We start from the raw sequence: 17,500 nt of genomic DNA, 5'->3' as shown, positions 1-17,500 counted from the left end.
ATTTCTCAAAACAGTTAGTCATTTGTGCACTTCATTGTAGCAGTTTCTCATTTCTTTCAACACAATGCAAATGCCTGTGGACATGCATCAATTGCTTTCATACAACTCTCTGCTGTTTATAACATTATCATCTGCTTATGTCATGTCAGTCAAAATTAACTAAACTTGTGAATGCTGAATAGTCATTCCATATAAAACTAATAGTCCTCATTTCATTACTTGAGTCATTACATACATAAATGTTGAACTAGCGGTCAAACTCTGTCAAGCTAATTTTATAAAACAAATTTAAATCTTTATTTTTCTGAAAAGGTCTTCTAAATTGAACGATTTGATGAATGATTTACAGACCTGTGTGTGTTGTAGGCTCAGTTCCAATATGTTCTGCAATATTGTGTACAGTTGTGCACAGCTCTACCCAAAGGGAGTTTATGCTTGTTGTAAATAAGGGTGTGTTTATTATTTTGCACAGTCCTGTGAATAAATTAGAATTGTAACGAGCATCCGCAGTAAAAATGTGAAACATACATATTCAGTGTCTTGTACACAGATACCTCACTCAATGCAGTGATGTCTGACTTTACTGTAGTTTTCAAATGGCTGTGCAAACAGTATATACAGTAGTGCTGTCTTGAGCATTTTCAGGAAGTGTCACCAAAATCTGACTTTTTTGCATTGGAAAAATTGTCTAGAGTAAACTGTCATAATAAAAACATGACTAAGCCATCTGACTATCTTGTTCATAAACAGTGGTGTCTGGACTTTTCATCTTGATGACTCTGACACTTTGATTGACATCAATACTTGCTTTTGAGGAATGAGCTCTCCATTTTGAGCATGTGATGCGCTTTTGCACGTTATCATCTAGGTTTTGCAGTTTGTACTAATTTTTTTGAGAAATGCATTATAAGTTGTGCAGAAATCCACTAGTGTTGTGAAAAAACGCACCAAAGCACCTGAGAAAAACTGTAATGTTCTGTTTCTTAATTGTAGGTTATAATAGCTTTGGGTTTTATAATGGGGAACCATATTATATCGGTGAAACAATAAAGGCACAAATCATTCAGATTCTTGATTCATGTTTGTGTGCACTTTTAGACAGCAGTTTGGTTCTTTCTGTACCTCGAGACACTGACAAAGGCCTATTCACATCTGATTTCTGACATATTTGAGCTCATCACTTCAATCACTTCCATCTGTGCCCTCATTTTACAATTGTTGCATACGGTAGTTTACGTCTGCATATAAAATGTTATCTGACACATTTTATGTATTTTTAAATGTATTTAAACTATATGTTTTCAATATGAGGGCAGATATGTGGCTTTTATTGACTGGATTTTTATTAATTTCCCTCCACAACATCTGCAGACGCACATAGTAAAACAGTGTTAGTTTGAAGGGGTGTCTGTGTGTCTTGTGCAATAAATGATTTTATCTCTTAGAAAAATTATATAAAGTATTACTCTGAATAATGCCCTGTTCACTATAAAAATACATAGTTATTGTAGTTAAACTATAACCACACAAGTTATCCATACACTAACCATAGTTTGACCATGGCTTTTGCAGACAATTTATAAAGATTGTTGTCAATCTGCCAAAAAAACAAGCCTTGTGCACTTTAATTATGATAAAACCACTGATAATTTTCATAAGCGAAGATTAAATATACTTGTCAATTCAAATTTAATTGGATCTTAAACATAACTTCTATACATTCAGATAATAATATATTAGATAATAATGGCATCCACAAAGTGGAGGATTTAACTTTAATATTAAAAAATGAAAAAGATTTTACAATGTGAAATGTGTGAAGTGCACTGAAAAACACAACATATTCTTCCCCAATTTTAGCACATTTTATTTAATTCATCCAGATGTTTTACAAATGATGGCAGAAGACAGTCTTGTAAATAGAGTATAGTAGTTTATTTCAGCAGGTTGTCTCATGCATGCAGAAATCACATAGCAGATGAACAATATTCACCAGCATTTTGCAGGTTTTGAGTTTATTTTATTTATTCATTCTGAGCTTTGCTGTGACGTGAATTATTATTCAATAGCAACATGGCACTACACAGAGACCAATAAGGGCATATATATATATATATATATATATATATATATATATATATATATATATATATATATATATATATATATATATATATATAAAATAATATATATATATACAGTTGAAGTCAGAATTGTTCACCCCCTTTGAATTTTTTCTTCTTTTTTAAATATTTCCCAAATGATGTTGAACAGATTGAGGAAATGTTCACAGTATGTCTGATAATATTTTTTTCTTCTAGAGAAAGTCTTACTTGTTTTATTTCGGCTAGAATAAAAGCAGTTTTCAATTTTTTAAACACCATTTTAGGGACAAAATTATTCGCCCCTTTAAGCTATTTTTTTCTCAATAGTCTACAGAACAAACCATCATTATACAATAACTTGCCTAATTACCCTAATCTGCCTAGTTACCCTAATTACCCTAGTGAAGCCTTTAAATGTCACTTTAAGCTGTATAGAAGTGCCTTGAAAAATCTGTAATAAAATATTGTTTACTAGATTAGAAATGTGTTGAAGAAATCTGCTCTCTGTTAAACAGAAATAGGGAAAAAATAAACAAAGGGGCGAATAATTCAAGGGGGCTAATAATTCTGACCTCAACTGTTAGTGTGTGTGTGTGTATAGTGCGTCTGAAATGGTATACTTTCCTACTTTATAAAATATGTGAAAACAGTTTTTGAGCAGAGTATTATGGCCAAATTCATAGTATTTAAAAAACAGTAGGTCAGGCAGGCCAAGCGCTCCTCCAGAACAGCGCAAGCGCACCGCTTTTATAGAGTGGAGGAACTATGACGTCACTTTGTAGGCTAATCGGCTGCTAGCATTAAACTGGTTCCCTCGTGAAAATCCCTATAGGATTGTCCCATAGGGTTTTCGAAGATTGCGAATAATACGCTCTGTGTTCAAACACTGTTCATGACACTTACACGTTTTGTCCAGCCGGATAATCCTCACACCAAAATACAACATTGAGCACTTTTGAATCTTAAATGCAAACGCAAGAGTTAAAAAGCTAACATTAGGCTATAAACGGACTACACTGCCCTCGGGGAGCTCTTCAGTGACGTCAGCTCCACCCTGCTACAGACGACTTATCAAGCTTATTTTTAGAAATAACGTCCATGACAAAGAGTTAATCTGTCTGTTTATTATATTATAATCCACGCTATTGTAACCCAGCTCACTGACTAGGTCACTAAAACAAATTATAAATAGTTTATTTTAAATTATAACATTTTATTTTATGATTGTGAGGAGAAATATTAAATAGTTCATTTATATTATATACATAATGTTTAAAAGTTAATAATAATTAGAGAATAAAGTAAGTTTTGACTCGGTGGAGGTCGGAGGTTAGCTCCGCCCCCTTGCGTGTGTGTGAGAGCTGCCGGTGACGGAGAGTCACTTTGATTAATCAGCGCGAGCGGATTGAACGACATCAGACACTGTGAAACAGAAGTTTAGATAATCCAAACGATCTAAAAATCATATTGTTTCGGTGATTGACTGAGAAAAGCCCTAAAGTTTCTGGTTTTAAGGATAGGAAGCTGACAACAAGTGATAGAAACGAGAGAAGTGCGAGCGGAGCATATTAATGCGATCGAGAGAACATAAAACTTATATTTAATCGAGACACATTCTTCTTTATTCTCCCTGTTCATCTTTATCTTTCCTTGGCCGGGTTTTTTTGTGTGTGTGCGTGTGTTTCCCCTTTCGTTTCTGCTACAATATCCCGATCTGTCCCTGCCGTGGATGCTTTCTCTGTGGTCTGGACATGGCGAGCCGCCCTTCTGAAAGATCATAACTGGAAGTAAATTAATCCGTTGCTCATTGAACTGGTAGGACAAAACATTCTTGCACTTTCACCGCGCTCATATTTTTGTTTTTATTCAATTTTGGATTTTTTCTCTATCTGGACTGATTTTTTGGATTTTTCACATCGAACTGGAGCTAAAAGAACTTTTGAGTGTTGAACATTGAACTTGGACTCTGAATTACTACTTTTATTCAATCTTTTCCTTCGTTTTTTTTATTTTTCTTCCTCATTGTATATGATTTGTGAAACTGAATTTTTCTGAAGTGAGATTATCATCTGAAGTGTGGTGATTTCATTATATCTTTTATTGTTTTATTCTAGTAGTCACTAAACTGAACTGTTTTGACATTTATTTATTTGTTTTATTTTGTTTTCCTCATCCAACTTGCTTAAACAATATACTTACCTCAGTTATTCAAATTTATCTTTGAGTCTGACTTATTTATCTATCTAAAACTGGTTGTTATTTCTATACACTCTTGCGAGCGAATTAAAATCTTCTGACATCTGGTCCTAATAAGAAAATAGCAAATACTGTAAAAATAACACAATAGAAAACGCATCAATAACACATAGGTAAGGGTTACACTATATATTATAAACTAATAAATACGCAAACACACATAGACCTTTGTGCCTTTTGTATCGTTTTTACGTGGGAAATACATCTGTTTTGCTTTGCGGTTGTTCTAAAAGTTTTTAAAATGTGTATAAATGTGCCTACATAGTATTTTCATCAGACATATTTAAATAAGTGTATCGCTCGCGTGCACACAGCCCGCTTACCTTAAACAGACGACAGAAATGAGGCGTGAGGAGGAACAAGTCTATCAAATGCCTGCACGTTCCATCATGATGGACACAGAACAACATTCAATATTCCTTTTATGTCACGAAGTACAGCGAAAAGCAGCTCATACAGTCACATCTGCTATACGTTTTATGGAGGAGTGTAAATATTGCAGTTAAATGTGTTCAGATGAAGAAAAAAAGACGAGAAATCACTTGATCACAGTAAAATGACAGTTAATATGTCTATTTTTACACATTTATTCACACGTTTGCATTACTGAGGGCAGGAGAGAGACAGGCTGCACTGAGCAGTATCTTCATAATATCGTTTAATTAAAATAAATGATCAACAATTTAGTCTGTCTCGACAGCCTTTACATGTGAAGGATTTATCTACACACAATCTGAATTCTCAATTAGAATAATGCAACAAACTATAAAATACTCTTCATGAAAATACTTAAATAACAGACAAATCCAAACGCCCAACACAAGCGTGCTGCGCTCCAGACCAGATCTGCTCGATGACGTATAATGTCCCAGACGCCGCCTGTAGTCCCATTTAGCAACTTGATTGCAACCGTCTTTTTAAAGAAGCATAATCGATTTTAAAGTTGAAGAGTGTGCTGTAACTGATGTGTTTTATGTCGTAGAACAAAACGTGAAAGTATATTGAATTGGTGTTGGCCAAGGACCTTATTTAAGCGATTTTACTGAAACCCCATTCAAAAAACCCATTGACTTTGGGACGAGGGAACCGGAAGTGCTAAAATGCTAACTCGCTTCCGGGTTTTTGCATACAAATTGACGTCATAGTTCCTCCACTCTATACTGCGCGGACCCGATCCTTATTGGCGCGCCGATTGAGTAACGAAGGTGAATGACAGCTCACTCGACCAATGGTAGCACACCTGAAACAGGATAGGACCACAACAAGAGAGAGAAAGAGAGAGAGGAGAGAGAAGAGCGCAAAGCAGAAAACAACAAAATACCACAAAACATACGTGAAACGTAACAGTGGTTACCTACTGGTAGACTCAGAAGGCTGTTCTCATCCATCCACATGGTTAATTAGCTTTACTAATAGAGATATGCTTTTGCATTACTGTGACGGTTGGGCAGTGTTGGGCAGTAGCGATGCTACAAGTAGTGACGCTACTAGCTTAGCTACATTTCTCAGTAGCGTGGCTGTAGCGTCGCTACTTTCTACATCAAATAGCTTTTCAGTAGCGAAGCTATTTTATTAGTCAAGTAGTCTAGCCGATGAAAGTAAATCCAGATGATGATGAGAATGGTTATTTCTTCTTCTTCCTGTTTTATGGTGTTCGACAAAAAACTTTTTGGTGCGTTACTGCCACCTCTGCGAAAACTTGATGTAAAGATGACTGAGGGAAAAGAGTTATTTCTGAAGCAGGATTCCTCGTGACTATACCTCGAGAAGTACATATTAAGATGCAATAACTTAATTTCTGATGCTGTGCTCCAAAAATATATATAATATATATAGTATATATAAATGACTATAGTTTTTTTTAAATGTGTGACACCTGGTTTTATTGGATGCATATTATCTACAGTAAATAACTGAACTGAACTATTCTGCCTCATATGTTCATTGACAGTTTTATTGATCACTAAGATATGATTGACCTGGATTTAAGTTGCTTCGATTAAAAAATGAAAATGGTAAAAATACCTTAACTGTAGCTAAGCTACTTTTGCCAAGTAGCTTTTAGCTTAGCTTGCTACATTTCCCAGAGGGTAGCTTTTAGTGTAGTTAGGCTACATTTGAAGTAGAGTAGCTAATAGCTTAGCTCACTACATTTTTTACGTAGCTTGCCCAACACTGCGGTTGGGTTTAGGGTTGGGGTAAGGGTAGATGTTAATAAAATACAATTGATGTGAAATTAAATAAATAATATAAATAATTCTTGTTAGCTTTTGGCCACAGCCGTATGTGATCTATAGCTGATTAACCATGTGGGTGGATGATAACAGCCTTCTGAGCCAACCAGTGGGCACAGAAGGCCCTTATACTGCCCCATATCTATCAGTTGATAACCACTAGATCACATAACGGTAGATCATCATGTGATAATGACAAATAGTGAATGTAATATTTAGAGTTCCATTCACACTACTCAGATTCTAGAACACACTTTCTTAACAGTCATGAAGTAAATTAAAATGTAGCAACTTCTGGAATAGAATGCGAGAGATCAAAGCAAAAACATAACTTTACAAAAGCTCTCATTTTTTCCTTGAAAATCATCTTCAGCTCTCAGTGTGTGATGGCATTTTGACTTGGAACATTCGGTTTTATCTTCTCCAGCTTCTCCTTGATGCTGTTGTACTCTTTCTCCCAGTCTTCTTTGGACAGAGATGAAGGGCTGACCTCCAGGAACTTGTAGGCGTCATTCGCCTGAACACTGAAGATGCTGTTCGCCTTCATGCAGCTGTTGCCAAAATTAGTCCAGCCCTGAACACGTCACATCAAATCATCAGACAGCTTTACAAATCAATCCTGATGAGCATCAGAATCATACTTTACTGTTCAGCGTTGGCTGAAAATTGGTCTTTGTCTTGCTTACAATACAACAAACAAAACATTCACATAACACAGTCATAAAATGCATATTACATAAAACTCCTATCCTAAATCATCACAGTTTTACTTCTTGTTCAAAAAATGAATTGCTTTAGGCACAAGGGTTTGTTTATAGATTGCTTTAGTTGCTTTGCTGTCTTTTAACAGCATCCAGATGGTAAGCATTTGAAGGCCTGGTTCAGAGGGTGCATCCTCATTATCACTTATCTATACTCATCTTTGCTTAGATCATGATTTTTCCTGTTATACTTATAATCATGTTTAATTTGAAAGCCTTAACAACATCACTATCATTTTTACAAAAAGCTATGTTCTTCTCATCATTTACCTGTTTGGCTGCATCCACAGACTCCAGGAACACCTCCTTCATGTCCTCCAGGAATTCAATATGGTCCTCCCCAGCAAAGGTCCTGTCCTTCAGGGTGTCCAGAAGAGCGCCAACCTTCTCCCAGAACTTCTGGAGCTGGACCAGGATCTGCTGGATTCTGGACAGGCACTTCTGGACCTCATCCAGGTGACTTACACTGGGCAGCTGACCTGAGATATCAGATGCAGACAAACCGAAAATTATTCACACTACTACAATACATTCAATATAGTTTAAAAACCATAGCAAAATATGAACTGAGGCGTTTAGCACAAAATCAACATAAGGGATTAAGCTTGGATTACCAAGCTATTATGACTGAATTTAGCTTTGAATCAGGTGCAATTTACTGGTAGTCCACTGTATTAAGAATATTAATGAATAATATGTTACATGGTTGCTTAGTTTGTAATCTGCATTTACGTAACATAATTTCCTGCATCAAATAGTAAACAAATATTTAAAAAATTATATTTCATTTTTGAATGCTTTCGTATAGAAGGTTATGAGCAAACCCAATAATTCTGTTATACAGAAAGCAAAGAGTCTCACCGTTTTCAATTTTTATTTTGGCCAGCTTCAGCTGTTGGTCCATCAGCTTGTTCTGGATGCTCCACTCCTGATCTTGCAGATGGCGATGAGCGTCTGTGAGCTCAGACAGTCCTCCTTGAAGAGTTTTGATCGTAGCCTGATATGAAGAGGCCGTCACCATTTTGCAAATGTAATCCATAATATGTTCTACAAACGGCACTATCATTGAAAATATAGCGACACTTGGTGCAATTGCTGCTGCTGCAGGCATTGCAGAAGTTGTCTGCACTGTTGGCTCTTCCTTTTTGCTAGTGATTTTATTAATGAACGCTTGAATTTCTGCATTTTTTGCTTCAATCTGTTTCTCAGAGGCTTCGATCTCCTTGTTTAGTTTCTGAAGGTTGGCTTCCAGGGTGTCCACAGTTTTCTGAAGGGCCTCCATCTCGCAGGTTTGTTGCTGATGGTTTTTCTCAGTCTCGTCCTTCACTGTGATGATGTCACTGGTGGATTTGGCGACATCACTGTTGTGCTTGTCATACCTGAATGTGCAGCAAATATCATGATATAAGTATTTCATTTTAATCATCATACTTTATTAGGAAAGTTTCCCAGTTGATCATTATTACCTCTTCACGATATCTTTGACGTCCTTTATGATGTCACTGATCCAATCTTTTGCCTTCTCCAGGAGTTTGCGAGCTAACTGGGGTTTGTTCTTCTCTGCGGCCACTTTCAGACTGGGCAGCAGAGATTTAACCAGGTTGTTGCTGGTTCCCACACACTGCACAGACAGAAGTTAGAGAGATTCTTATTAAAGAAGCAGGGACACTATTCATTATTTCTTGTGATTCAAACAATGCATTCAGAATTGCACAGTTATAGAATCATTGATTCATTCATTGAGTCATTGATTCAAATGAACCAGAGTTATTGTCCGGGATCAATGACTTTTTGATTCAAAGGATCTGATCAGAATGAGTGAGTCATGAATTCATGGATCCAAATGGACTGGTCAAAGTCAGTCTCTAGCTATGGATTCGTGGATTTGAAGGATTCGGTCAGTGCCCGTCTGGAGAAACGAATTCACTGGTTCAAATGATTCAGACAGAGTATTCTCCAGTTATAAATACACTGATTCAAATGATTCGTTCGAAGCCAGTCTTCAGTTTTAAATTAACAAATTCAAATGATCCGGTCAGAATCAGTCTCCAGTTATGCATGATTCAAATTATTCAGACAGATCCAGTCTAGAGTAATGGATTTACTGATTCCTAAAGGTTGACCTATTGTTAAAAAAATGTATGTCCTGAGGGAGAACAGTTTTGAGTTTTCCATTTAACTGACATTTGACATTTAAGTGTTATCCATAAACCGAAGTCTCCTTTTAATAAAGCTGTTGAAAAATGAAAACCTTGAACAGAACGGCCTCAGAGGATCCAAATAGCAGTTGTGTTTCCAGAGCTCTTTCTCTGAGCAGACGCTCCAGTTTTGGAAATCCACCCAAACACAGATAAGACAGGTGATAGAGAAGAGCCGTTCGCTCCGCAGCCGGAAGAAGCTCCTGAATAAACTCTGGACTGCCCATAGAGTTGCAGAGGACAAGATCTGAGACAACAAAACACACTCAAAATATTTCTAAAACAGTTTTTTCTCACCAACAGATGGCAGAATTGTGTAAAACATAAATATGCACAAACTTATTTTTAATTTAGATCAATATTAAAGTGATTCTTTTAATTGACATTAAAATGTATATATGCAAATTAAAGGTGTAGGGGAGGAGTTTAAGGGAAAAGTGGTGAAAAGACAACTTCATTTCTCTCAAAACAAAGCATAAATGTAGAGAAGCAAAAAAATATTATTGTGCAGCGAATAAAATTTAAGGTAAGGAAGATAATTAGAAACAGATTTGCAACTGTGTTGCAAGAATAGGACAGAGATTAGGACTTCTACAAGAAGGGAACTGACATTCCTCTGGATTACGATAATAATGATAATTATTATTAAAGTATAAAAATTAACAATCTAGCGCCTATTACATAAAAGCACACTCACCTTTGCTATTAGCCATGTTCTTTACAGGAACTCTTTAAAGACAATAGACGGACAGTTGCACCTGGAAAAGGCCAAGTAACGTTTAAACCAGGGGTGTCAAACTCAATTCCTGGAGGGCCGAAGCCCTACACAGTTTAGTTCCAACCCTACTCCAACACACTTACCTGTAGGTTTCAAACAAGCCTGAAGGACTTAATTAGTTTGATCAGGTGTGTTTAATTAGGGTTGGAACTAAACTGTGCAGAGCTGCGGACCGTTTGGAACTGAGTTTGACACCTGTGCTTTAAACTATGAAATAAGGATTGAATTAGAGCTCTCTATTATTCAATTGCTACTACAAACAATGCAATGGACCATTTTTGATTTGTATTTTGATTTTGAGTTTTTGTTGTCATTTTGTCATGAATGTGCCCACTGCAAAACCTGGGCCTTTTTTTATCACACTTTACAATAAGGTTTTTATTAGCTAATGTAATTACTAACATCAAATATTAATAATGAGCAATACTTTAATTGTAAATCATGGATTAATCAAGTTCAACATGTACTAATGCATTGTTACAGTTAAAAGCCATGTTTGGTAACTTTAGCAAACACATTGTGAGATAACAAGAACTATCAATAAACAACTGTATTTTGGTTAGTTTTAACGAAGATTAATAAATCCTGCAACAAATGTATTATTCATTGTTTGTTTATGTTCGTAAATACATTAACTACACTTCAACCTTAATGTAGTGCAACTTTTTTTGTAATATGATGCAAAGATTATATAATACAAAGTATAGCTTTATACATGTACGTACGTTCTTTTAAAAATCGAAGTGTTAAAAGCTTTCAATAATTTAATATGATGGTGACCATTGAAACGTCATCACCATGAAAATGTGAGAATGGTCTACTGCAACCAGACCCAGCTCCAGAGGCTAAATTGTAACCAAGAGACTGAAATAAGTGACACCTCTGTGTCTTTCATTCAAAGTACATTTTTATAATAGATAATGGTATGGTATAGATAAATTATGGTTTCTGATTATAACCTGTTTTATTTAATTTGCCTTTAAGCAAAAAAGTTACTCTCTAGGTAAAAGCATTTTTCTCAAAAGTATTTTTTCTCAAAGTAATATTTTTAGATTAAACCAGCAGTGACGGTTTGATGCAATATAAAATAATGTTACATGTGTTTATTATAGGGCAGTGGGTAGCACAATTGCCTCACAGCAAGAAGGTCGCTGGTTCAAGCCTCAAGCCTCAACTTCTGTGTGGAGTTTGCATGTTCTCCCTGTGTTGGCGTGGGTTTCCTCCGGGTGCTCCGGTTTCCCCCACAGTCCAAACACATGCGCTATAGGGGAATTGAGTAAGCTAAATTGTACCTGTGTTAATAAGTGTGTATGGGTGTTTCCCAGTGATGGGTTGTGGCTGGAAGGGCATCCACTGCGTAAAACATATGCTGGATAAGTTGCACATTTTCTATTATTTTACAGACTTATTTCTTTAGATATTATTTCTATTGGCTGGTCAGTTCGCTGTGGTGACAACAGATTAATAAAGGGACCAAGGCGAAAAGAAAATGAAGGAATGAATGAATGTGTTTATCATAGTTTAGTCTGAAGTACAACTTCAATTAAGTTTGAATGAGTTTTTAATACAGTACATGTACATTGTCATTAATGTGTTTTTATATTCAAAGCAACATTCAATTACGCAGTTTAAGCCTTGAAACTTTTGGATGATGCATGTGTTGGACAATCGTTTCAGGTGATCAGTTCCTCGATCCTTTGCATAATGTTTTTATTCAAAGTCACCTAATTCAATAAGTTTCTGTGTTCTGAAAAAAATGCTTTTTAAACACATTTTATTGTAAAAAAAAAAAAATATGTACATGTATACATGTACAAAACCATAAAACAGAATAAAATGTGAAGGAGCTGATAAAATAAATCAAATTTCTATCTCTTCATTGGTCAATACATAGAGTAGCCTATTCACTCAAGTGTGTTTAATTGATCTGGTACTTTCAATAAGACTATGTTTTATGTTTGTAATTTATGAGCTTATGTAAACGCGGAGGTGTACCTGGTGTAAACAAGGCTTAATACTTGTGCATTTAAAGCTATTGCAGCTTGCCATCATTGCATCACTTTGCAGAATTATTAATTATAAACTTTAATATGTTTAATTAGGCTGCCTACCACTTTGACTTAGTCAAAAATATGAACACTCTTAAATTAAAGCACATGCTTTCCATCAAGACTTTAAACTGGTAAACAAAATGTCAATAACTGTCAGTGGCATCTGGTAAAAGTCAAATAATATAGTGATTTTAAATAACAGTGCTTTAAACTATTGCGTTAGTTGTCAATTAAGTTTCATTCATTCATTTTCTTTTCGGCTTAGTCCATTGATTAATTCAAGGGTCGCCAAAGCGGAATGAACCGCCAACTTGTCCAGCATATGTTTTACGCAGCGGATGCCCTTCCAGCTGCAACCCATCACTGGGAAACATCCATACATTACGGACAATTTAGCCTACCCAATTCACCTGTACCGCATGTGTTTGGAGTTGTGGGGGAAACCAGAGCACCGGAGGAAACCAACGCCAACACGGGGAGAACATGCAAACTCCACACAGAAACACCAACTGACCCAGCCGAGGCTTGAACCGGTGACCTTTTTGCTGTGAGGCGACAGCACTACCTACTGCGCCACCGCATCACCTTCAAATAAGTTTTATTATTTTAAATTTGTAATTATGATTCAGTTAAAACAGACAATAAAGCTAAAGAAAAAAAATATTTGTCCTCCTGTTAAATTTGTGATGTTTAACAAGATATTTTTTACAGTAGTTATATTACATTTTTCTTCTCAGGAAAGTCTTAGTTTTATTAGATTATTTTTAATTTGTTTGCCTGACTGGATTTAAAAAAAAATTAAATAAAGCTGCTGTGGTCAGTAATATTAGCCCCCTTAAGAACTTATTTCGACCACTGTTATCCAATGACACTTAAATAAGCTAACTTCCCTAATTGAAAACAGCTCTTGGGAAATATTTGAAAAATAATAAACAGTTTTACAGTAAGCCTAACAATTTATTCTTCAGCTGTAAATATAAAAAATAAATCTAGAGACACTTACAGCAGATGTTCTCCTGAATGCAGTGGTCCTCTCTACAAGTTAGCAGCAAATATATAAGCAGAATCACGTGATACTTTTACCAGAAAGAGAGGAGCACAATGAAACCAAGAATAAAACTGGATGCTGTGAGACGTCATACTCACCAGTGTGTTTAAATGGTGTTAAAACCACAAAAACATGTTTAATTAGGTGGTTTACTTATGGAAATACCCTTTTTCTGCTGTTTGATCAAAACTGGGCTTAGCTTACACTGTGAAAAAATTGTAAATTAGCATTTTTCATATTTTGTGATTCGTGTTTTTGTTATTTTTTATATTTACTCTGTTAATGCTTTTGAATTGCATTATGGGATCTTGATCTGTCTTCCAGCAACTTTTATTTTAGCACATTATCTATTATTTTACAGACTTATTTCTCTAGATATTTTTTCTCTTGGCGGTTCATTCCGCTGTGACAACCCCTGATTATTAAAGCGACTAAGGCGAAAAGAATACGAATAAATAAATTATTTCTTTCCATTCATTAATTTTTACTTTGCTTAGTTATTCATCAGGGGTCGCCACAGCAGAATGAACTGCCAACTATTCCAACATATGTTTTACACAGCAGATGCTCGTCCAGCTGCAACCCAGTACTGGGAAACACCCATACACACTCATACACTACGACCAGTGTAGTTTATCAGTTCCCATATAGCGCATGTGTTTGGACTGTGGGGGAAACCGGAGCACCCGGAGGAAACCCACGCCAACACGGGGAGAACATGCAAACTCCACACAGAATCACCAACTGACCCAGCAGGGGTCAAGATTGTGCTACTCACTGTGCTACTGTGGCGCCCTTTATTATATTATAACATAACATAACATAACATAACATAACATAACATAACATAGCAAACTATAATTTAATATAATATAATAAATATAATATAATATAATATAATATAATATAATATAATATAATATAATATAATATAATATAATATAATATAATAAACTATAATATAATATAATATAATATAATATAATATAATATAATATAATATAAGATAATATAATAAACTATAATATAATATAACATAACATAACATAACAAACTATAATTTAATATTATATAATAAATATAATATAATATAATGTAATATAATATAATATATAATATAATATAATATAATATAATATAATATAAAATAATATAACATAATATAATATAATATAATATAATTTAACATAATATAATATAATATAATATAACAAAATATAATATAATATAACATAAAATAATATGATATAATATAATATAATATAATATAATATAATATAACATAATATAATATAATATAATACAATAAAGTATAATATAATATAATATAATATAATTTAAAACAATATAATATAATATAATATAATATCATGAAATATAACATAATATAATATCATATAATGAAATATAATATAATATAATATAATAAACTATAATATAATATAATATACTATAATATAATATAATATAATATAACATAACATAACATAACATAACATAACATAATATAATATAATATAACATAATAAACTATAATATAATATAATATAATATAATATAATATAATATAATATAATATAATATAATATAATTTAACATAATATAATATAATATAATATAATATAATATAACAAAATATAATATAATATAACATAATATAATATAATATAACATAAAATAATATGATATAATATAATATAATATAATACATTAAAGTATAATATAATATAATATAATATAATATAATATAATTTAAAACAATATAATATAATATAATATAATATCATGAAATATAACATAATATAATATCATATAATGAAATATAATATAATATAATATAATATAATAAACTATAATATAATATAATATACTATAATATAATATAATATAATATCATATAATATAATAAACTTTAATATAATGTAATATAATATAATATAACATAACATAACATAACATAATATAATATAATATAATATAATATAACATAATAAGCTATAATATAATATAATATAATATAATATAATATAATATAATGTAATATATATTATATGGTGTTATGTTATGTTATATGGTATTATATTATATTATATTAAATTATATTATATTATATTATATTATTTTATAGTTTATTATACTGTATGCTACAGTCATTCAATGACTTTTAAAGTTATTATTTGTTTTCTGATTTAAATGCATATATATATGATGTCTAATGAGATTAAGTAAACACTATATGAGAAATATTTTTTTATCTATGGTTCTTGTGTCAGATAAGTGCTGCTGTATTTGACTTTTACACAATTCAATACCAGCTGTAGTGCATAAAGTATTTGTGTTGTCATATACAATAAGTGGAGCATTTAGTATTTTTATTATGCTAATATGGTAATTAGTAGTGTATTGGTCATTTTCTTTTGCACATAACATTTAATGCATTTGTTGTAATAAATTATAATTTGTGTTATTATAAATTTGACCCTATGCTGTCACTGTGTTAAAACCCTGCACAACATGTGTCATTTTTAACGCTTACTATTTATTCTGAAAACACACATAGACTGTCACCTTTATTTTAAGGGTGTAATTTCCAGGTTGACTCAGTATTTCACATATACGTGGTTAAGTGGAAGTTCGAGTGCAATTTGTATGCCCATAAATGCACACACAGCTGAAGTCAGAGTTATTAGCCCTTCTGTTAATCTAAAACTCGTGTCTACTGTTATCATGGCAAAGACAAAAGATATTTGTTGTTAGAAATTACTTCTAAAACTATTATGTTTAAAAAGCAATCTTTCTGTTAAACAACACCTGAGAAATATTTGAAAAAGAATAAATGTTTCACAGGAGGGCTAATAATTTTGTCTTGTCTGTAATATATGAATAATTGTGGGCTTGACCGTATATTTTCTGAAATTATGTTTTTTGAAAACACATTTTAGAAATGAATACAATTTAAAGTACATGTTGATCTCCATTTTTTGTCACATGAGAAAAAAAATGCAATATTACAAAACCTAATTTCTATTCACATTTACATGCTTTGCATATGTCTTTTAACTGATTTATTTATTTGTGAAAAAAATACTCCTGGCGACAAGGTGGCTTAGTGGGTAGCACTGTCGCCCTACAGCATGATGGTCGCTGGGTCAGTTGGTGTTTCTGTGTGGAGTTTGCATGTTCTCGCCGTCTTGGTGTGGGTTTCCTCTGGGTGCTCCGGTTTCCCCCAAAGTCCTAACACATGCGCTGTAGAGAAACTGATGAACTAAATTGTCCGTAGTGTATGAGTGTGTGTGTGAATGAGTGTGGGTGGGTGTTCCCCAGTACTGGGTTGCAGCTAGAAGGGCATCCGCTGTGTAAAACATAAGCTAAAATAGTTGGTGGTTCATTCCGCTGTGGTGACCCCTGATTAATAAAGGGACTAAGCTAAAAGAAAATTAATAAATGAAAAATACCCCTGAAAAATGTTGCAATAAAGTGCAAACTAAACACATTTAAAAAAAATAGTCATGTTTTTGTGCATTGTGGTTGTGAATCTTTGTCATTTAGATAGTAGCAAAATCCCCCAGTAAACTCCACCCATTAGACTTCACAAGCATAAATATTTGGCTGATGAGTGCTGGTGGACAGTTGGAAATCCAATCAGGGGACAACATACAAATGTAAGTATACCAGACATACCATTTTCCGAAATGTACAATAATTTATGCAACAAACACAGTTATCTTTCTTCGGTTTATTAAATGTATTGCATGGTCATTGTCTAATGTTAGTTAATGTTATTTAAGTTAATTTTTTAACTCACAGTGCATTAAATAATGTTAACATTGTATTTTAATAATGCATTAGTAAATGTTGAACTATGATAAATAAATGATGTGCAATGTTCAATACTTAGTTAATGTTAATAAATACATAAACTAATGGACCATTATTCTAAAGTGTTATCGTTTATGATTGTAAAACGTCTAGGAAAACTGCTATCAGTTATTAACAGTAAGTTTTATCAGTTATTTTATTATGTAGTGATATGCACTGTTTTTTGTTGCTGGTAGCAAGTGACTGTATG

The 17,500-nt window shown here is 33.2% G+C and overlaps 2 protein-coding genes across 2 annotated transcripts in view; one reads left to right on the top strand and one right to left on the bottom strand.

The window, feature by feature from the left end:
• Positions 1–4,703: 4,703 nt before the first annotated feature.
• LOC101883268 (uncharacterized) lies at positions 4,704–13,410 on the bottom strand (the record flags this gene model as incomplete). The annotated part of the gene is given in 7 exon segments (NM_001443000.1): positions 4,704–7,169; positions 7,627–7,835; positions 8,218–8,735; positions 8,823–8,977; positions 9,608–9,801; positions 10,252–10,312; positions 13,387–13,410. Coding segments are annotated over 6 exon segments (1,290 nt in total). The 5' UTR covers positions 10,268–10,312; positions 13,387–13,410.
• Positions 13,411–16,980: 3,570 nt separating this feature from the next.
• Positions 16,981–17,500, top strand: part of LOC141380782 (uncharacterized) — an 18,768-nt gene continuing 18,248 nt past the window's right edge. Inside the window, exon 1 of the mRNA XM_087310216.1 lies at positions 16,981–17,093. The gene's annotated coding sequence lies outside the window, so the exon portion shown is untranslated. The remainder of the gene's footprint in view (positions 17,094–17,500) is intronic.

The sequence above is a fragment of the Danio rerio genome, chromosome 24 (genome assembly GCF_052040795.2).
Source record: "Danio rerio strain M-AB ecotype USA chromosome 24, GRCz13ab, whole genome shotgun sequence".
NCBI classification, from domain to species: domain Eukaryota; kingdom Metazoa; phylum Chordata; class Actinopteri; order Cypriniformes; family Danionidae; genus Danio; species Danio rerio.
This window is presented reverse-complemented; position numbering and strand designations above follow the sequence as displayed.